Raw genomic sequence first — 23,348 nt, forward strand, 5'->3', positions numbered from 1 at the left:
GTGTTTGGTGTGTGTAGATGGAGAAGAGGGGGTGGGGTGGGGGTGGGGGTGGGAGTGTGTAATTTTAGATGTGATGGAGGAATGAATGATGTATTTAGATGTGATGGAGGTATGGACCCGAGTGATCCTTTGAATATGGTAACTGATGAGTTAGCACGTGAAAACAAGGAGAATGCCATTGTTGTTCTGGGAAAGAGAGGAAATAGTGAGAGCAGAAGTGCAGAAAATGGGTCAGGAATGGCTCTGCCAACCATGGTGGGTAAGAAATCCTTGGTTAAGAAAAAGTTTTCATACATTCATTGGTGCTCCCTCATGGACAAGGATGTCTCCCTTTCAGGAGAAAGTGAGGTCTGCAGTTGCTGGAGATCAGAGCTGGAAATGTGTTGCTGGAAAAGTGCAGCAGGTCAGGCAGCATCCAGGGAACAGGAGAATCGACGTTTCGGGCATAAGCCCTTCTTCAGGAATGGGGAAAGTTTGTCCAGCAGGCTAAGATAAAAGGTAGGGAGGAGGGACTTGGGGGAGGGGCGTCGGAAATGTGATAGGTGGAAAGAGGTCAAGGTGAGGGTGATAGGTCAGACTGGGGTGGGGGCGGAGAGGTCGGGAAGAAGGTCTCAGGTTAGGAAGGCGGTGCTGAATTTGATGGATTTGACTGAGACAGGGTGGGGGGAGGGGAAATGAGGAAACTGGTGAAATCCGAGTTCATCCCTTGTGGTTGGAGGGTTCCTAGGCGGAAGATGAGGCGTTCTTCCTCCAACCGTCGTTTTGTTGTGGTCTGACGATGGAGGAGTCCAAAGACCTGCATATCCTTGGTGGAGTGGGAGGGGGAATTGAAATGTTGAGCTACAGGGTGGTTGGGTTGGTTGGTCCGGGTGTCCCAGAGGTGTTCTCTGAAACGCTCCGCAAGTAGCCAACCTGTCTCCCCAATATAGAGGAGGCCACATCGGGTGCAGAGGATACAATAAATGATATGGACGTGGTCGACGATGCCCTCCACCGCATCTCTTCCACTTCCCGCTCCTCCGCCCTTGAATCCCGCCCCTCCAACCGCCACCAGGACAAAACCCCACTGGTCCTCACCTACCACCCCACCAATCTCCATGTACAGCGCATCATCCGCCGTCATTTCCGCTACCTCCAAACGGATCCCACCACCAAGGATATATTTCCCTCCCCTCCCCTATCAGCATTCCGTAAAGACCACTCCCTCCGTGACTCCCTCGTCAGATCCACACCCCCCACCAACCGAACCTCCACTCCTGGCACCTTCCCCTGCAACCGCAGGAGGTGCAAGACTTGCGCCCACACCTCCCCCCTCACCTCCCTCCAAGGCCCCAAAGGAAACTTCCATATCCGCCACAGATTCACCTGCACTTCCACACATATCATCTATTGCATCCTCTGCACCCGATGTGGCCTCCTCTATATTGGGGAGACAGGCCGGCTACTTGCGGCCAGGGTGGTTGGGTTGGGACACCCGGACCAACCAACCCAACCACCCTGTAGCTCAACATTTCAATTCCCCCTCCCACTCCACCAAGGATATGCAGGTCTTTGGACTCCTCCATCGTCAGACCACAACAAAACGACGGTTGGAGGAAGAACGCCTCATCTTCCGGCTAGGAACCCTCCAACCACAAGGGATGAACTCTGATTTCACCAGTTTCCTCATTTCCCCTCCCCCCACCCTGTCTCAGTCAAATCCATCAAATTCAGCACCGCCTTCCTAACCTGCAATCTTCTTCCCGACCTCTCCGCCCCCACCCCAGTCTGACCTATCACCCTCACCTTGACCTCTTTCCATCTATCACATTTCCGACGCCCCTCCCCCAAGTCCCTCCTCCCTACCTTTTATCTTAGCCTGCTGGACAAACTTTCCCCATTCCTGAAGAAGGGCTTATGCCCGAAACGTCGATTCTCCTGTTCCCTGGATGCTGCCTGACCTGCTGCGCTTTTCCAGCAACATATTTCCTGTCTCCCTTTCACTCTTGGTGAGTCCTTAGGTGGTTGTACAGACCAATTATAGTTTCAACAGGTTCTGTTAAACTTAATTATAGGAACGGGTGGGTGGGGCATTGGTGTGGCAGCGCATTCCTTTTGCTGTTTTCGCTCAGTTTCCACTTTTTCCTGACAAGTCTGAAGGTGCTCAATGCCTTACTGGATACTCCTCCTCCTCCTCCACTTTGGATGATCTTGGGCCACTGATTCCCAGGTGTCAGTGGGAATGCCACACTTCGCAATGGAGGCCTTAAGGGTATACCTGAACCATTTCCTTTGTCCACCTGGAGCTAGCCAACTATTTCAGAGCAGGAAGTAGAGCGTTTGTTTGGGGAGTCATGCGGATGATATGCCCAGCCTATCACAACCAATGTCAGTGCCTCGATGCTGGGGATGTTGATCTAGTCAAGGATTCTGGTGGTCTCTCTTCCCAGCATGTAAGGTTATTTATTTTCTGAGATACAACTTACACACTTGATACAACTCCAACACACCACCTTCTACGAGCAACCAAAATTTTATTAAGTACTGTACAAACCTTCTGGAGGAACTTTTAACACGCGCCACACATCTTGCAGGGCTTCAAAGTCATGTCAAAAGCTGTCGGAACAAAGGAAACAGTCCTTTCTTTATGCAAAATCTTAACATCACAGTCAATAATGCCCACAAGGCAACTTCCAATCACACTCTCACAGTCACATGCTATTCAAGACACAATGCAGTGACCACATCACTTCTAGAAACAATGTAATGCCAATCATCCCTTAATGGCCAGATCTGGTGTGAATTGTATTTTTTTTTAACGACATGGAGTAGTCAGAATTCAAACCATAATGTTCTTATTGATTTCTGAATAGGGGATGAAAGTGTAAATAGTAGGAGATGACAGTGTGAATAGCTCTGAATGGCAATGAAATGGCCATATAAATGACTCTGAATAATAGGAGGTGATAATGTAATTTCTTACAATCTATCTGCAAGTCAGAGGCGTCCCACTCAAGGCTCGGGGTATCTGATTTCCTGCAGGTCCTCAAGGCAAGTTAACTCTTTAATATCACTAGCGGATTTGTCGGGTCTTGTGCAAGCAGAATTGGTGCAACTACTCCAGAATCTTGAGGTGTCTGCTGTAAACATCCACGCGTCAGAGCCATATAGGAAGGTGGAAACCACCACAGCTTTGTATACCATCAACTTGGTGTTGGATTTGATGATGTTGTCCTTGTACACATTTTTTGCTTCAGGTGGCCGAAGGCAGTGCTAGCACACTGGAGGCAGTGTTGAAAGAAAAGGAGGATGTCATGGAGGCACCCTAATGAGAATCGCATCATTTGAACAGATGTGACGGAGGCAGAGAAATTGGGAGAATGGATTGGAGTCCTTACAGGAAGCAAGGCTTGAGGAAGTATGGTCAAAGTAACTAGGAATCAGTGTTTGTGGTTGATTATCGGTAGACAGTCTATCCTCAAAAATTGAAGCAATGAAACCAAAACGGTAAGAGAAGACTTAGAGATGGATCAGGTAAAGAAGAGAGAAATTGGAAGCAAAAGTGATTATTTGTTCCGATTCCAGCTACGTAAAAAGCAGCACTGATGAAATCATTGATGAACCAGAAATAATTTGAGGAAGGGGGTCTGACAGGGGACTGGAAGAAGGAATATTCCACATATCCCACAAAGAGACAGGTACAACTAAGACCAATGTCAGTACTCGCACATACACCTTTGATTTGGGGAAAAAAATGACGAGTTGAAGGAATTTGGGATTGTTGTGGACATGGACTGGTTGGACGAAGAGTCTTGTTTCCATGCTGTATGGGTCTATAATTCCATAACCATAAGTCGTTCAAAACTTATTTAGATGGAGTGTGGTGGAACTGTTCAGACCTCCTTTCAACAAAGATGTAGAGAACCTTCAGACAATCACGATGGGGAGTTGACATGTAAAGGGATTGCACATTCCTGGTGAAGTAGTAGCTAAGGCTCGGAAACTCGAAGTCATCAAATCGATATAATGTCTCGGAAGAATCACGAATATAATTGCAAAGTAACTGAACAATAACATTCAGGGCAGTCCTGTTTATGGAGCTATGGCAAGAAAGTAGAAGTGGGTTGTATTGTGTTAGGGGTCTGAGTCAGGAAGCTGTTGTAGGGAGATCTCCAGTGCAGGTGAGGTTATTGGCAGTCATGGACATAATAGATTGGTGTTTACTGGTGGGGTTATGATCCTAGACAACCCCAGAGAAATTGCGTACATGGCTGTTTCTTACAGTCTTTCAGTAGATGTGTCAAAAGTTTAACTTTAATTTTTTAAAGTTGTGACTTCTGACTGTCTTTTTGGTTTCCATTTTTAAAATAATTACACTTTTGGTTTGGAAAGATAAGAGTTCTTTGTTCAGATGATAAGGTATGGGAGCAGAAGTAGGCCCTTTAGCCCATTGAATCTGCTCCATCATTCAATAAGATAATGATTGATCTGATAATCTACAACTCTATTATCATTTTTGCATAACACTTGATTCCCTAACTGATTAAAAATCTATCTCTGCCTTGAATATACTGCAACAGCCCTCTGTCATAATCAATTTCACAGATTCATTATCCTTTCAGAGAAAAAATTCTTCTTCTTCTCTGTCCTAAATGGGTGATCTAGGCTCTCCCAAAAGGTGAAATTGCCTTTGCACATCTATCCCGTCCAGTCCACTAAAAATTTGCATGTTGTAAAAAGGTTGTCTCTCATTCTTCTAAATTTCAGTGAATACAGGCCTGACCTACTCAACCCCTCCTCACAAGCCAGTCCCTCCATATCTGGAATCAGCCGAGTAAACTTTCTCTGGACTCCCTTCAATCTCTTTCTCAAGGGAATCAAAATTGTTCACATTATTCCTGCCTTGTATAGTTTTTAGCAACACTTATCCATTTTTATACCCCATTCCCCTTGAAATGAAGGCTAATGTTCCAATTGCCTTCCCTATTTCCTACTGAGCATTGTGTCATTTATGCATGAGGGCTCCCAAATCCCTCTGCATTGTAGCTTTTTGCAATCTTTCTCTATTTAAATAATATTCAGCTCCTCTATTTTCTTAAATTGGAAAGAGTGCGGAAAAGATTTACAAGGAATTTACTGGGACTGGAGGGTTCGAGTTAGAAGGAGAGGCTAGGACTTTTTTTTCCCCGGAGGAGATGGTACAGGGGTGACCTTATAGAGGTTTATGTAGTCATGAGGGGCATTAGATAAGGGAAATAGCAAAGGTCTTTTTCCCAAACTAGAGTACAGAACTAGAGGGCATAGCTTTAAGGTGAGAGTGGAAAGATTTAAAAGGGACCTGAGGAGCATGGAGAGTGTTGCATTTGTGAAATGAATTGCCAGGGGAAATAGATACAGTTAAGATATTTAAAAGACATTTGGAAAGGTACAAGGATAGAAAAGATTGTGAGGGATATGGGCCAAATGCAAGCAAATGGGATTAGTTTAGTTTGGGAAACCTAGTCAGCATGGATGAGTTGAACTGAAGGGTCTATTTCTGTGCTCTGTATGACTCCTCTTCCTGCCGAAGTGAATAACTTCACGTTTTCACATTATATATTGCAATTGACAAGTTTTTGACCACCTTTCTATATGAGTCATTGTTGTCACCTGACCTCCCACCTACTTTTGTGTCATCACAAACCTTGCTACATTGTTTCCTCATCAAAGTCATTAATGTATTAGAATTAATTATGGTGCAAACACTGATCCCTGTAACAGTCCACTAGTTATAGCCCTCCAATCTGAAAATGCTCTCCTTATCCAAATCTCCTTCAATTAGTTTGCCATGCTAACATACTACACCCAAGTTAAAATTTAACATGGTATGGCTGCTGGGTCAAAGGCTGCTCAGGCAGGTTTTGTGTTACAGAAGACCTGACACTCCTCTACTACCATGAATGTCACCTCACTGAAACACTTGTGGATACAATTAGTTTCTGCCTCATTAGTTTGAAGCTCTTTACAAGTGATAAAGCAATAGATACCTTTTTTAATGTTTTGAATCCAATATGACTCTTCAATTTTTGAAATCTGTTGAATTTCTCCAACATTTTTGATTTTTTTTTTTGTAACCTTACTCTGTCAGGTGAATTTAGAGCAATGAGTTGCATGATAGCATTTTCCTCTATCAAACCCTTAAGTGTTTTCCTGTATTTTTATTGTTTATGCATATTACTGAGTTTGAAAACCTGATAAACCAGGTTTATCCCATTAATGGGATGAATGTGACAAGCGGTGTCCTGCAGGGTTCAGTGTTGGGGCCGCAGCTGTTCACATTATATATTAACGATCTGGATGAAGGGACTGGGGGCATTCTAGCGAAGTTTGCCGATGATACAAAGTTAGGTGTACAGGCAGGTAGTACTGAGGAAGTGGGGAGGCTGCAGAAGGATCTACACAGTTTGGGAGAGTGGTCCAGGAAATGGCTGATGGAATTCAATGTGAGCAAATGCGAGGTCTTGCACTTTGGAAAAAAGAGTACAAGCATGGGCTACTTTCTAAACAGTGATAAAATTCGTAAAGCCAAAGTACAAAGGGATCTGGGAGTGCTAGTCGAGGATTCTCTAAAGGTAAACATGCAGGGTGAGTCCGTGATTAAGAAAGCGAATGCAATGTTATCATTTATCTCAAGCGGGTTGGAATATAAAAGCACCGTTGTGCTACTGAGACTTTATAAAGCTCTGGTTAGGCCCCATTTGGAGTACTGTGTCCAGTTTTGGTCCCCACACCTCAGGAAGGACATACTGGCACTAGAGCGTGTCCAACGGAGATTCACACGGATGATCCCTGGAATGGTAGGTCTAACATATGAGGAACGGCTGAGAATCCTGGGATTGTATTCATTGGCGTTTAGAAGATTAAGGGGGGATCTAATAGAAACTTACAAGATAATACATGGCTTGGAAAGGGTGGACGCTAGGAAATTGTTTCCATTAGGCGAGGAGACTAGGACCCCTGGACACAGCCTTAGAATTAGAGGGGGTAAATTCAGGATAGAAATGTGGAGATGTTTCTTCAGCCAGAGAGTGGTGGGCCTGTGGAATTCATTGCCGCAGAGTGCAGTGGAGGCTGGGACGCTAAATGTGTTTAAGGCAGAGATTGATAAATTCTTGATGTCAAAAGGAATTAGGGGCTTCGGGGACAATGCGGGTAAGTGGAGTTGAAATGCCCATCAGCCATGATTGAATGGCGGAGTGGACTCGATGGGCCGAATGGCCTTGCTTCCACTCCTATGTCTTATGGTCTTATGGAATGTTGGCTTAGGCAATCTCTGTCTGCTTTTAGTGGTACCTTGAGATGTTCCAAATTCACCTGAATGGTGAAATGGTGTCTTGCGTTAACACTGCCCAAAATATGTTTTTGACACTGCTACACTCCCTCAATATTGTAAGCCTGCAGTCTTATTAGTTCTGTCATGTTCCTTGTCTTAGGTATTTGTTTACCTTTGAGTTCAGACTTATTGCTTATCATGTTTCTTTTTTAAGATTATTAAATATCCAACAATGTTACCATTCACAGTCATCACATTGATGGTTTGTTAGGTGCACAGAGGCTCACTGTACAGTCATTTCTTCTATTATGGGATGGTTGCGTTCTTGTGCAACCCTGCATTATAGAAAAATCGCGCTTTAGAACCAGCACTTAAGTGTTGGCAATGTAATTGCGTAACAGCCAACATACGTTATAAACGTTTGCTCTTTACAAATAGCAGCCTCAATTTGTCAATCGTGTTGCAGCGAATTTGCGTTGAGGAAACATGCATTATAGCATAACAACCTATATCATTGTGTATTCTCTAAAATGTCTGTAAGTACTGTTGTGTTTTAACATCTGGATGCTTAATTTCAAGTACAATTTAATATCTCTGTGTCTGTTACTATAGGTTCCGGGGTCTGAGGAGTTATACGACAGTGAAAATGATATGATGATTCCAGTACTGTCTTCAAAAAGGGCAAGTGAACTACCTGTTGATGAAGTTGCTTGTATTTTGCAGGTAAGGTGCATGTACTTATTGCGGAAAGTGTAGGATTCTTTGTGTCTGTTTAAAGGAGTTTTTTCATATAGGCTTTTAACCAATTGCGATGATGAAGCATTTGAACTTTATTTTTGTTATGTAAATTTTTAAATATCTTTCTATTACACTGTTGGTTTCTTCATAAGAATCATGATTGAAATGTCATCCACTTTGAATATTGAGTAAATTGTCAGTGTGCCTCTCAGTGCAATCCCAGGTGCTGCATCTGTGGTGAGAGAGCTTGCTCTACAGTAGAGCCTACAGATTGGAGAGTTTTGTTTGGATGACCCTGGGGAGCTGTTTGTGTCCTGTGGCACCTCACATTTATCTAAATTAAACTCCATTTGCTACTCCTCAGCCCATTGTCCCATCTGATCAAAGTCCCATTGTCCTCTGACATAACCTTCTTCGCTGTCCACTACGCCTCCAATTTTGGTGTCACCTGCAAACATACTAACTATACCACCTATGTTTACATCCAAATCATTTATATAAATGAGGGAAAGCAGTGAACCCAGCACCAATCCTTGTGGCACACCACTAATCACAGGTATCTAGTCTGAAAAGCAACCCCCCTCCACCATCCTCTGTCTTCTACCTTCCAGCCAGTTCTATATCCAAATTGTTAGTTGTCCCTGTATTCCATGTGATCTAACTTTGCTAATCAGTCTACCATATACATGTCCACTGCTCTGTCCTCATTAATCATCATTACTTCTTCAAAAAACTCAATCAAGTTCTTAAGACATGAGTTATCATGCACAAATCCGCATTGACTATCCCAATTCAGTCCTTGCCTTTCCAGATATGTGTAGATCCTGTCCCTCAGGATTCTGTCCAACAACTTGCCCACCAACCTATAGTTCATAGAGTCATAGAGATGTACAGCATGGAAATAGACCCTTCGGTCCAACCCGTCCATGCCGACCAGATATCCCAACCCAATCTAGTCCCAGCTGCCACCACCCGGCCCATATCCCTCCAAACCCTTCCTCTTCATATACCCATCCAAATGCCTCTTAAATGTTGCAATTGTATCAGCCTCCACCACTTCCTCTGGCAGCTCATTCCATACACGCACCTCCCTCTGCGTGAAAAAGTTGCCCCTTAGGTCTCTTTTATATCTTTCCCCTCTCACCCTAAACCTATGCCCTCTAGTTCTGGACTCCCCGACCCCAGGGAAAAGACTTTGCCTATTTATCCTATCCATGCCCCTCATAATTTTGTAAACCTCTATAAGGTCACCCCTCAGCCTCCGACGCTCCAGGGAAAACAGCCCCAGCCTGTTCAGCATCTCCCTGTAGCTCAAATCCTCCAACCCTGGCAGCATCCTTGTTAATCTTTTCTGAACCCTTTCAAGTTTCACAACATCTTTCTGATAGGAAGGAGACCAGAATTGCACACAATATTCCAACAGTGGCCTAACCAATGTCCTGTACAGCTGCAACATGATGTCCCAACTCCTGTACTCAATACTCTGACCAATAAAGGAAAGCATACGAAACGTCTTCTTCACTATCCTATCTACCTGCGACTCCACTTTCAAGGAGTTATGAACCTGCACTCCAAGGTCTCTTTGTTCAGCAACACTCCCTATGACCTTACCATTAAGTGTATTCCTCGGCTTTCCCTAACTTCTCTAGTTAATTAATGATGGTGAGTTCACCCTATAAAACTTTTTAATAGTAGGAGTATGCTTATTCTTATTATTCTGACATATTCCCTGAATACCTGCCTCTTTGTCTCCATTCGTCTATCTTCTAGTTCACTATGTCAGTTCACTTCAGCTAGCTCAACTTTTCTGCCACATAATTGCCTGCTTTTATTTCCAACATTCTTCCTTTCAAACTGAATGCAAAATTCAGTCATGGTGGTCAGAACTACTAGTAGTGCCTTTACTGTGATTGATCAATCAACCTTGGTCACATTACACAGTTTAATGTAACTTGCTCTACATGGCTTTTATGGCACAGTAAAACATAGAAAATAGGAGCAGGCATTTGTGCCAGAAAGCCTGAATTCACATTTCACCTACTCCATATTTATATCATAAAATGTCTGAACAGGTTGACTAAAATTTATACAAGTTGCTGTCTAGTACACAAAAAACAGGAAAAACCCAACCCGGTGAGAGTGACAGCTCTTGATATTAAGCCTGCATTCAACTGGGTGTGGCATCAAGGAGCTCCAGCAAAACTGGAATCAGTGGGTATTTGTGGTAAACTCTCCATTGGTTGGAGTCATACCTGGCACATTGGAAAATTGATGTGATTGTTGGAGGTCAGTCGCCTCAACTGCAGGACATCTGTGGAGGAGTTCCTTGGGGAAGTGTCCTAGACTGAACCATCTTCAGCTTCATCAATGACATTCCCTCATCATAAGATCAGAAGTGAGGATGTTCAGTGATCATTGTACAATGTGTAGCACTGTTCACGATGACTCAGATACTGAAGCTGTCCATATTCAAATGCAGCAACATCAGGACAAAATCCAGGCCTAGGCCGACAAGTATCATTCACATCTCACGAATGTTGAGGAATGACATTTCCAATAAGCGGCAATCTAGTCATCGCCCCTTGTCGTTCAGTGGTGTTGCAATCACTGAATTCCCCCACAATCCTGAGGGTTATCATTGACCAGAAACTCAACTGGACTCGCCACATAAATACAATGACTGCAAGAGCAGGCCAGAAGTTAGGAGTACTGTGGTAAATAACTTACCACCTGATTTCCAAACTTACCACCTGCCCACTATCTATAAAACATAAGTCATGACTGAGTTAGAATTCCCCACTTGTCTAGATAGGTGCAGATCGAACAGCACTCAAGAAGCTTGACACCATCCAGAACAAGATTAGAGTGGTGCTGGCACAGCACAGCAGACCAGGCAGTATCCAAGGATCAGGAAAATCGATGTTTCGGGCAAAAACTTATCATTCCTGATGAAGGGCTTTTGCCTGAAATGTCGATTTTCCTGCTCTTTGGATGCTGCCTGACTTGTTGTACTTTGCGAGCACCACTATAATCTTGACTCGAATCTCTAGTAGCTGCAGTACCCACCTCCACCTACCATCCAGAACAAAGCAGTCCTCTTGATTGGCACCACAGCCATAAGCATCTATTCCCTCCACCACTGATGCTGAGTAGTGGTAATATGTGCTACCTGCAAGATGCATTGCTGAAATTTACCTAAGATTCTTTTCCAAATCCATGACCTCTCACTTCGAAGGGCAAGAACCGCAGATACATAGGAATACCTGCTGTATGTTTCCTTCCAACCCACGCACCATCCTGATTTGGAAATATATGTCTGTTCCTTCACTGTCACTGGGTTAAAATCCTGGAATTCCCTCCCAAAGGGTGTTCTGGATCAACCTACATTACATGAACTACTGCAGTTCAAGAAGGCAGCTTGCCGCAACCTTCTCAAGGATAGCCAGGGGAAATCCAGTGACACCTGGCTCCCATGAGTGAATTTTTAAAAATTGCTGTTGGATTGTATTTAGTTACTTCAGTACGTGCTATCAATTTGTTTACTTTGTTGTGAATGTAGCATGTATTTCAGATCCACAGCCTTTAGTTTTGTGTTTTTGTTTGTTCATCTTTGTAACACCTTGATTGTCAGGATTCTTGGTTTTCTCTCTGTTCCTTCTTGCTATTCTCTGATCATAGTTTCCTGTATTACTACTTCCCTTGCTCAACTTCTCTACTCATCGTACCACATTTTTCCACACTTGATCCTTTGCCCCCACTTTTTATTTTAATTCCTTCTCTACTTTGCTACTTTTGCAATTTTCCCACTGACCCCAGCTCAGTTTGGGTGGGGGCCATTCCAAAATTGCAGCCCTTATTTTCCTATATTTGATGCAGTGATTTGCAAACTGGAACCCACTTCTGTACCAGTTTTGAGCCATGTATTCATCTCTTTAATTTTGTGCACTTTATGCCAATTTGCATGCAGCTCAAGAAATAATCCAGTGATTATAATCTTTGAGCTTCTGCTTTTTTAGTTTGTGTCTAGCTCCTTGTACAATCTGTGCAGAACCTCATTCCTATCTATGCTGTTAGTACCTACGTAGACCACAACGATTGAATCTTTCTCCTCCTACTGTAAGTTCCTTTCCAGTCCTGAGCAGATGGTCCTGAACCTTAACTCTGGTTAGGCAACATCGTTTTCTGGACTCTTGTTCTTTGCTGCAGTGAATGCTATTAATCCCCCTAATATTTTTTTTGCCCCCATCACTATATTCCTTGCTTCCCATGACTTGAATGACTTCCAATACCAGTGCCATGGCAAGTTTGCTTACCCTTCCGGCAATTCCTACTCTCATCTAAATAGCATGAGAGAATCTCAAACCTGTTAACCAATTACAAAGGCTGATGCTCCTACCGCCTGTGTCCTTTTAATTCCATTCACTCCCGGTCACACCATCCTGTCTCTGACCACTGACCAATTGGGAAGTACTCTTCTAAGTGGTCTGATTGCCTCCTGATACAAAGAATCTAGGTAACGTTCTCCCTCTCTGATGTGTTGTGGTATTTGTAGTTCAACCAGCACAACTGTGAGCTAAAGTTGTTCAGACTTCAAAATATGTACTGTGGATGTGTTTGCTCTGAATTGCAATGGCAATCAGGATGATTCCACGTGCTGCGGCCTCAGCATGTCATGTAATGAGTTTTAATTATTTAATTATGCTGTTCACTTTTCTTTTACTCGTCACTAATTTGTATACTATGTTAAAACTTAAAAATAGAGAAAATGTGAACTATTTGCCAGAAACTGTGATAAGGCAAGAATCAATTTCAGTCAGTTCCATTGAATCTAGCTTTGTCTCTGTCTCTCACTGACAAACTGTCAACTGTCCTTGCCTCCGACTTTATGTACTGCTAATTGCATGTTGCAGGGTCCTCTCACCTGCTCCCATGGGTGATGCTGGTTGTCTGCCACATGACCATTCTCTAATCTACTCCTCCAAATAATGCAGCAAATATTAAGTGATTTTAAAAATAATTTGATTTTATTTGAATATGAAGCTATTGTGACAATCTGTTATCCTTGTAGAGTGCAAACTTTTAATTGAATTCATTTATCAAATCTGTCTTCCTCAACACATTTTCTGTATAAGATGATGGTCACCCTCAGACTGTCTTACCAAATTGCTAGTTGTCTTAATTAAGTCTCAACAGTTTGCCATAATGAACTTTCAGAGCTTTTGAGCTGTGTTGGGCAAGAGTCTGATGCAAACGCCCATGCTGAATATCTTTTGCACTTAGATATATTCATATAGATACTGACATCCATTATGATACAAATTCTCTCCACAGTTAAAATGAGCTAGATCAGCACTTGATCAGAGATTGTATCTGGGAGTCCCCTGACCTTTTTGATCTAGTGCACAGATTCAAAGTGTTACTAAGGTGTTTATTGAATGATGCCCTTTATGTCAAATGTGGCTGGAGTAGAGAGTCTTGGATAGATCACAACTTGTGTTCTATCCATTATTCAGCACCGGATCTCAAGAAGAATCTGTCAACCTTGAAATGCCAGTTCACCAGAATGATATCAGAAGGATTAAAGGATTACATTATGAGGACAAATAATATATAGTTTACAAGAAGTCTTTCAAACGGTGATTGGATTTGATTGGCTTTATCCAGGGAAACTCGGGTGTTATGGTTTGGAGCAAGATGATTTAATCTGGTAATTAGAAATTGCTTATTATATTGGAGTGAACCACGAAAGTGCATTTTTTCTCCAAGTGGAGTAGATGTCTGAAATGCCTTCATATATAAAGCTGTGCTCAGAGTCGGTAGAAAATTTCAAGATTGCAATTGAAGGACTTTTATTAGTTGAGTGTTGCGATATGAATCAAAGATATACCAATAAATTTTACGTATAGATCATCCCTAATTTTATTGAATGGCATGTTGAACTTGAGGTATTGAATAGCCTCCTGTTATTTGGATAACTTCTATTCCAATGATGCTGCAACATACTGGACTATATTTTGGAATTACAGATGGGATGAGTTTCTGGAAGAATGAAAATCGGGTAATGTTAAACTCTTTGGGCCTACTAATGACTAACCCAAGCTCTACATTAACAGAATGGATGTAACCTCTCCTCAGCAGGTGATGGTAATTGGTGCAAAAGAACTTGAAAGGGAAATGAGTGCATTTTAAATGTAAAGTCAGGAAATTTTATGAAAGTTCACCATGTATGCTGGCTACCAGTTTTTTTGGTTGTGTAAAATGTCATTATTCCCATTCATTGTTCTTAGCGTGGTTGCTATATGTTGCCTTAGTGCAGGCTTCATAGATCCCTCTGCTGTCATATCAGGAATTCTTTTCATATCACTATATTTATTAAGCATTCCATTTTCTCACTGCAGGCTGACCTTCACAATGGCCTAAAAAATAGTGAAATTTCTCGACGTCGCACATACCATGGATGGAATGAATTTGAAATCAATGAAGATGAACCTCTTTGGAAAAAATATATTTCACAGGTTAAACATCTCAATAATTGCACTATAACAATGGCACAGCAGTAGATAGTGACTTAAGACTTTAAAACTGACATGTCTTTATTAGCTTTTCATTCAGCCGTTAATTTTGAGCATTACTGACAGGGAAAACAAACTATTGCCCATTTGTAATTATCCTCGAGCTGTGTGGCTTACCAGGCTGCTGCTTCAGAGAGTAGGTAAAAGTCAAGCTGTGGACTTAGAGACTCAAGTAGGCGAGACAGAGTCAGGCGGTAAGATTTCCTGCCTTAAAGGGTGTTGGTGAATCAAATATGTTTATATGATACGATCTGATAGTTTAATGAATGTTATTAATGAGACTGATTTTATTCTAGATTTATTAATAGAATTAACGTTTCCTAAGTTGCTGTGGTGCAATTTCCAAAATTAACACTGAGTTGGATAATTTCAGATCCTAATCATTGTCTATTTTGTGGGCTGTGGCTGTTGGTAGTAATTCTGCTATTTCCATTTGCAACACTCTGGGTTCGTCAAATTTGTTTTCTTGTTTCATTGCCATCTCTTTTTGCCTTGCATTGTCATCCCCTTTATTATTTAATTTCTCCTGCCTTCCACCCTGACAGGCCTTCACTCCTGTTTTCTTTGCCTCTGTACATACAAGCATATGAACTAGGTACAGAATTAGGCCATTTTGCCCCCTTGCACCAGCTTCACTTATCGATTTCATACTGGACAGATAGTTCTGAATATTACATGCCTATACACTCTAAAAAGCATAGAATTTTGCTGTGCAAGGGAATCAAACGATCTCCATCTTAAAAATACGCAATGACCCTTTCTTTGCTGACTTGTGTGGACAAATGTTCCAAAGTCCCTCAACCCTTGAAGATTCATATTTGATTCAAAGCATTAATTCTATTCTCCTCTCCACAGGTGGTGCCAGACCTATTAAGTTTTCTCTTGTTCTTTTTATATTTATTAACTATCTCAATAACTTGATTTGGATAGCATTGTCTCTTAAGGGCATTGATGAAGTCAAGCTTTACCTCTTTCACCACATTTTTGTTAGTGCTTGTTTGATATCCAGTATTTGATAAGCGGCTTACTTGTACTTTGCAACGTACCTCCCCAACCAACTTTATCTTCTCAGGAATAAAAACTTCACTTATGTCATTGGTGAAGTTCAGCTATTTCAATTTTCTCTTTGATGCATTTAATCCTCCATAAACTTCAACCCTTTCCAAATTTTGGTGCACATCTTATCCTACATCAAACTCCTCAAAGTGGCTTCTTGATTGTATAACTCAAATTCTGAATTTTAATCTTCATTTTCAAAACTATCTGAAGATCTTTGCAGTTGCTTCCTGCCATTTTAAGTTGCAGGTAAAGTAGTTTATTTTGGCTATTATTGCTTTATATTTTGGTTCATTTAATTATGAATATTTGAAAATTATTAATTTTGTTAGCAAGGGCAAGGGGCTTGTCAAAGTATTAAAAAAGCTGGTGGGCAACAAAGACTGCTTTATATCCCCTCCTAAAGGGGATATCAGGTAGATTATAGTTGGGAATGGAGGTGAGTGAGTGTTAGTGCCTTGAATCTCTGTCTCATTGACACTAGATTGGTTTTTTGCTTTTTTGTTAGCAACTAATTGGGTTCTATTGAAAGTTCAGTCTAACAATGTCATTGTCAGTATTTCTTTGCAATATGTTCTAAAATACTTTGGATACTCTTTTATTTTATAATGACTTTAATTGTTTAGTCCATTTTATCTTTTATGTTTGTGGTTTAGTATAGATTGGAGCTTGGTTGGGGGACCATTTTGTTTTCAAATGCATCCATCAGGAATGCTTTCAACTTAGTACCTTACTATCAAGACGTGGTTAATGTAGTTCATTCTCAGTTTATGAACTGATTATATAGTATTTTAGAGGCAGAGAGGTTTTTTGTTTTTGTTTGATATTTTCCTCTCTCGTTCTATGCTACTATACTTGGGTTCTGTGCATAGTTTCTACTCTATAAATTTGTACTTGGTTTCTGTGTGATATTTTTGAGGCTGTTAGGCTGCCTGCATGACATGGCATGGCATGCTTTGAGTATCTTGTTTGAGCTGTTGAGAGGAACATTATAAGATTTTGGACTGTCTGCTTTTCCCTCATGGTCTGTTCTTTTAAAATGGATTATGATAATTGATTGCTATGAACATGGCTGCAACCATATTTGTCAGCTCCAATCAAAATTGAGTATGATAATGTAGGACACCTGTGGAAAATAGAAGATCCGAAGTGTACCAGAACAAAACAAAGAATGGTGATGTTGTCTTGTCTGTTTTGTCAACCATCTTATTGTGTGTTAAAATCAACTAGGTAAAAGCAATGACTGCTGAATGCTGGAAACCAGATTCTGGATTAGTGATGCTGGAAGAGCACAGCAGTTCAGGCAGCATCCGAGGAGCAGTAAAATCGAACTTTCGGGCAAAAGCCCTTTAACAGGAATAAAGGCAGAGAGCCTGAAGGGTGAAGAGATAAGCTAGAGGAGGATGGGGGTGGGGAGAAAGTAGCATAGAATACAATAGGTGAGGGGGTGAGAGGATGAAGGTGATAGGTCAGGGAGGAGGGTGGAGTGGATAGGTGGAAAAGAAGATAGGCAGGTAGGACAAGTCATGGGGACAGTGCTGAGCTGGAAGTTTGGAACTAAGGTGAGGTGGGGGAAGGGGAAATGAAACTGTTGAAGTCCACATTGATGCCCTGGGGTTGAAGTGTTCCAAGGCGGAAGATGAGGCATTCTTCCCCCAGGCGTCTGGTGGTGAGGGAGCAGCGGTGAAGGAGGTCTAGGACCTCCACGTCCTCGGCAGAGTGGGAGGGGGAGTTGAAATGTTGGTCCACAGGGCGGTGTGGTTGATTGGTGCGGGTGTCCCGGAGATGTTCCCTAAAGCGCTCTGCTAGGAGGCGTCCAGTCTCCCCAATGTAGAGGAGACTGCATCGGGAGCAACGGATACAATAAATGATATTGGTGGATGTGCAGGTAAAACGTTGCTGGATGTGGAAGGCACCTTTAGGGCCTTGGATGGAGGAGGTGTGGGCGCAGGTTTTGCAATTCCTGCGGTGGCAGGGGAAGGTGCCAGGATGGGAGGGTGGGTTGTAGGGGGGCGTGGACCTGACCAGGTAGTCACGGAGGGAATGGTCTTTGCAGAAGGCGGAAAAGGGTGGGGAGGGAAATATATCCCTGGTGGTGGGGTCTGTTGGGAAGTGGCGGAAATGTTGGTGAATGATTTGGTTTATGCGAAGGTTGGTAGGGTGGAAGGTGAGCACCAGGGGCGTTCTGTCCTTGTTACGGTTGGAGGGGTGGGGTCTGAGGGCGGAGGTGCGGGATGTGGACGAGAAGCATTGGAGGGCATCTTTAACCACATTGGAAGGGCAATTGCAGTCTCTAAAGAAGGAGGCCATCTGGTGTGTTCTGTGGTGGAACTGGTCCTCCTGGGAGCAGAAACGGTGGAGGCGGAGGAATTGGGAATACGGGATGGCATTTTTGCAAGAGGTGGGGTGGGAAGATGTGTAATCCAGGTAGCTGTGGGAGTCGGTGGGTTTGTAAAAAAAAAATGTCAGTGTCAAGTCGGTCGTCATTAATGGAGATGGAGAGGTCCAGGAAGGGGAGGGAGGTGTCAGAGATGGTCCAGGTAAATTTAAGGTCAGGGTGGGATGTGTCAGTGAAGTTGATGAATTGCTCAACCTCCTCACCGGAGCACGAGGTGGTGCCAATGCAGTCATCAATGTAGCGGAGGAAGAGGTGGGGAGTGGTGCCAGTGTAATTACGGAAGATCGACTGTTCTACGTAGCCAACAAAGAGACAGGCATAGCTGGGGCCCATACGGGTGCCCATGGCTACCCCTTTGGTCTGGAGGAAGTGGGAGGATTCGAAGGAGAAATTGTTAAGGATGAGGACCAGTTTGGCCAAACGAATGTGTGTGTCGGTGGAAGGGTACTGTTGGGGACGTCGGGAGAGGAAAAAACAGAGGGCTTGGAGGCCCTGATCTTGGCGGAAGGAGATGTAGAGGGATTGGATATCCACGGTGAAGATGAGGCGTTGGGGGGCCGGGGAAACAGAAGTCTTGGAGGAGGTGGAGGGCATGAGTGGTGTCTCGAACGTATGTGGGGAGTTCCTGGACTAGGGGGGATAGGACAGTGTTGAGGTAGGTAGAGATGAGTTCAGTGGGGCAGGAGCATGCTGAGACAATGGGTCGGCCAGGGTGGTCAGGCTTGTGGATCTTGGGAAGGAGGTAGAGCCGGGCAGTGTGGGGTTCCCGGAGTATGAGGTTGGAAGCTGTGGGTGGGAGATCTCCTGAGGTGATGAGGTTCTGTATGGTCTGGGAGATGATGGTTTGGTGATTGGGGGGGGTGGGGTCATGGTCAAGGGGGCGGTAGGAAGAGGTGTCCTCGAGTTGGCGTTTGGCTTCAGCGGTGTAGAGGTCAGTGCGCCAGACTACCATTGCACCCCCTTTATCTGCTGGTTTGATGGTGAGGTCGGGATTGGAGGGCTGCGCGTCGTGAGGGTGAGAGGTTGGAGTGCGGGAGGGGGGTAGACAGGTTGAGGTGGTTAATGTCCTGGCGGCAGTTGGAAATGAAGAGGTCGAGGGCAGGTAATAGGCCCGCGCGGGGTGTCCAAGTGGATGCAGTGAGTTGGAGGTGGGCAAAGGGGTCCTCGGAAGGTGGGCGGGAGTCCTGATTGTGAAAATAAGCGGAGGCGGTGGAAGAAGTGTTCGACGTCACGGCGTGTATTAAATTCATTGATGTGTGGACGGAGTGGGATGAAGGTGAGTCCTTTGCTGATGACCGATCGTTCGTCTGCAGTGAGGGGGAGGTCTGGAGGGATGGTGAAAACTCGGCAGGGCTGGGAGCTGGGATCTGGTGTGGGTATGGAGCTGGGAGTGGGGGCAGAGCCTGTAACTGGAGTGGGTGTGATGGTGGGGGGAAATGAGACGTGTTAAACTGGGTTTTTTGTTCTTTAATAGACTCAGTTTGCTTCCATTGAATCATTTTTCTGCTTTAAAGATTCTTGGATAAGCATTAATTTTATTAAGACTGACTTGCCCAAACAGATGTCCCCTCCAGTGAGGTGAATCTGCCTTTGGTTTTACTCTTTTTCTGATTGCAGGTACACAATTCATTTATCCAAAACACTCGGGCCCAGCTGGTTTTCAGAATTTGGAATTTTTCGAATTTTGGAATAAGTGACAGTTTGACAGTCAAAGTTTAAAAAAAAATCTTAGTGAACAGCAGACTCACTGAGTACTCTGGGTCCTCAGACAGAATTGAGGCATGTCAGCGCTGGATCATGCCCTCCCCACCCAACATCAAATCTGTGTGACATGCATCGAGTGGGTGTGCAGTTGGATTAACTGTTTGCACACCAAACAACCTTGTTAACGTGAAAAGAACTTCACGAGAAAACCTTTGGATTTTGAAGTTCGGAATTTTGGATAAAGGGTTGTCTACCTGTACTATTACTCTGTGGTTTACAATTCCTTTGTGTGGTTTGAAATCAAGGCATTAGGTTGTGTGTGTAAATTTCAGTAATGTGCTTTGTATTAAAAATCACTTTAAACAGCTTAATTTCACAGGACAGCTATGTGCAGGACTTAACTCCAAAATTGACACATACTTCATTTCTATTGTGTTGGAATCTTTCTTCCCCCAGTCTTACTGACAGAATACCTGATAATAAAGGAAAATGTCATACACCAAAAAAGAGCAGTCTGACACATGAAAGTAGGATACTGCACGAGCTGTCAGGCACAGAAAGAGTAGTGAAGACAGAATGGGCGGCACAGTGGTTAGCACTGCTGCCTCACAGCGCCAGAGACCCGGGTTCAATTCCCGCCTCAGGCGACTGACTGTGTGGAGTTTGCACATTCTCCCCATGTCTGCGTGGGTTTCCTCCCACAGTCCAAAGATGTGCAGGTCAGGTGAATTGGCCATGCTAAATTGCCCGTAGTGTTAGGTAAGGGGTAAATGTAGAGGTATGGGTGGGTTACGCTTCGGCGGGTCGGTGTGGACTTGTTGGGCCAAAGGGCCTGTTTCCACACTGTAATGTAATCTAATCTAAAAACTGCAGAAAGTTATTATTCTGCAGCAAAGCTGTAGGGTAGAACACTAGGATTATTTTGGTTTGTTACACCATACAAAATTGGATAGTATTGCATTCATTTTTGTCATTGTACAAAGATGTTTTACTGATTCAACTGTCCAAATTTGCATTTATTTGCATAATACTTATTTACCTTCTGCAGAATCAGGCACTTTATTAATTTGCACTAAGGTTATAACTCTGACTTTGTTGAAATTGAAGAAGTACTTGTACAAAAGTCATGAGGTTCTGTTTCCATATAGCTATCAGTTTTAGAAAGCTGTGTGTCCAGGCTCATGACCTGTATTAGCAGAGAATTTAAGGTGTTCACCCTCAACTACACCGCCAGCAACACTCTTCTATTTTATGGGATTGGTAGTTCCTGATGATGGAGCTGTGATTTATGTATTGGAAAGGAGTGCTTCATAATTAGAAATCTAGGTTAATTGTAAAATAACTGAGCTAACCTCTATTAAGAATAAGTTATTAAACATTTTTACAATTTTTTGCAGTTCAAAAATCCCTTGATTATGCTTCTACTGGCTTCAGCTGTTATCAGTGTTCTAATGCACCAGCTTGATGATGCAGTCAGCATCACAGTGGTAAGATATGGAAGTTATTTATATTATTTCTAAAAATATTTTTTAAAAGACTAGATTCAATAATTCAGTCAAACTAAATCAAAATATTTACACTTAGTGTAGAAACATACAAGGCCAACTCTTGCTTGAACAGGGCATTCAGTTTTCTGCATTGTTAATTGGACTTCTTCCTATTCACTTCAGCTGAAAAATAATTTCTGGCATAACCTGCCGAGGGTGGTGATGAATTGATAAGACAATTTGTAATCTTAGTCAACGTTGGGAGCTGACAGCCTGGAAATGACAGAAGTAAATTGGATTAGAGTCAAATTGAGTACAGAAAGAAATAAAAGACAGAGTTTTCCACTCTTTTGGAAGAATCAGTTCTGGGTGTATGGAAGTTCCAGAAATTTACTTTGGCTTGGATCCCACTGTCACCCTGGTCACTTCTGACTTTTCTGGATAGGCATTAAAGGAGATTGGGAAATCTTCAGTTCTTTTGGGACAGTAATGAAGCACTTATTGAGGTGGTTATGGTTAAAGCACTGTTAATTAACTTGAGTCCTCAATTTCTCACGTATGGAAGCTGTTTCCCAATTTGTCATCCATTTACCGAGATCAGCAGATATTTACACCATGTAAACAACTTCAGTGAAAGAAACAGATGTCAAGTGCACTTTTTTTTTGAATGCTTTCACTACATGTCAGGTATTTGCCAACTTCTTGAAAGGCACTTCCCTTGTGTGGCACTTCCCTGCTGCCAGCCTCCTTTATGTTTAGAGCATATGATTACAAGCATTTTTAAATGTTATCAACATACAGAGCTTATTAGTTGGATTTTGACAAGGTTTCAGTTTTGCTTTGCTTTGTAAGTTCATGTTAGTTAAATTAGTTGTCTTGAGGGTCATAGAAATGCTACTGTAAATTAATAGCATCAGTGTCAATCTTTGAATTGCATTTTTTTGATGCAGACCAATCACATTTTTGTTTTCCCCTCTGCTAGGCTATACTTATTGTTGTCACAGTTGCTTTTGTACAGGTTAGTACCATTTTGTGCTCTTTAGAAACAAGACCAAAGTTGTCAAGTTGTGTTTTTAACTTGTCTGTTACGTATTTAAATCTTTCCAGGTAATGCTAATCTACCACAGTAAAGAACTATTTTGACATTTCAGCTTGCATGTCATGAAATTTGAACTAATTTAATTTACTGTAGCAGTAAAACTCCTCAGAAATAGCTTTACTACTATAATGAACTTTACTGCTAAAAGAACTCTTAAAACTCTTAAAGTTTTATTTAAATCTGCTTTCATTGCCAGTATAATTGCAAGGTACACCTAATCCATGTAGTTACAGTACCTATTGATGTCATTGCCAGTAACACTGCTGTGATGTGCCTGCATCAAAGAACAGGAACAGTAGAATGTGTTTTCCAGATGTTTCAATGTAAATCCTGAAATTGTCATTTGTTCACTGTTCCATGCCAAACCCTTGTCTATTCACTGCTGACCCCCCACAGCTTCCCTTCTATCCACTGCTGTGTTTCCTTGCTGTTGACCATCCCTGGAGTAAGAGAGTCTTGGGAGGGTGGGTGGGTGGAGTCAGTAACTGGTCAGAAGAAGGGTAACCAGGGAGTGGGCTGGTGAGTGTGGTGCCAAGTGGCGCAGCAAGCAGGAGGGATGTCAAGTAAAGTGAGAACTGTGGCCCCAAGTGGAGCTGAGAGAGGAGTAAGGGTGGTGAAAATTCCTTGGGCATCAGTGGCACTGCATATGTAGATATAGATAGAGCCAGCTTTCAGCTCCAGGTACATGTCAATGATATCAGTGGTGCTGGCTTCTTCTCAGTGTGGTGGCAGGGGATGTACCACTTTATTTAATTTTCTGTTTACCTTATTTCTTCTTCACTCTTTTATTCTACTTTCTTCCCATGACTTTTTAAAAAATAATTTGAATTTTGTTAGATATTTCTCAGTTTTTCCTTTGTATTATAGAATTGTCAGTTTTGGCTCAGTGACATTACTCTTGCCTTTGAATCACAAGGTCATGAGTTCAAACCACATTGAAAGATTAAAAAAAAACATGTAATCTTAGCTGACACTTCAGTGAGGGAACACTGAACAGTTGGAA

General features: G+C 42.7%; 1 protein-coding gene across 1 annotated transcript in view; it reads left to right on the forward strand.

The window, feature by feature from the left end:
* The window catches only part of atp2c1 (ATPase secretory pathway Ca2+ transporting 1), a 141,339-nt gene that overhangs the window by 39,376 nt on the left and 78,615 nt on the right, over positions 1–23,348 (forward strand). The window contains exons 2-5 of the mRNA XM_043719600.2: positions 7,904–8,014; positions 14,428–14,544; positions 21,157–21,246; positions 22,229–22,264. Coding sequence (XP_043575535.1) covers positions 7,904–8,014; positions 14,428–14,544; positions 21,157–21,246; positions 22,229–22,264 — 354 coding nt within the window. The remainder of the gene's footprint in view (positions 1–7,903; positions 8,015–14,427; positions 14,545–21,156; positions 21,247–22,228; positions 22,265–23,348) is intronic.

This window comes from Chiloscyllium plagiosum, unplaced genomic scaffold (assembly GCF_037043375.1).
Source record: "Chiloscyllium plagiosum isolate Xiang-an unplaced genomic scaffold, Cpla_swu_hap1 HiC_scaffold_34, whole genome shotgun sequence".
Classification (NCBI taxonomy): Eukaryota; Metazoa; Chordata; class Chondrichthyes; order Orectolobiformes; family Hemiscylliidae; genus Chiloscyllium; species Chiloscyllium plagiosum.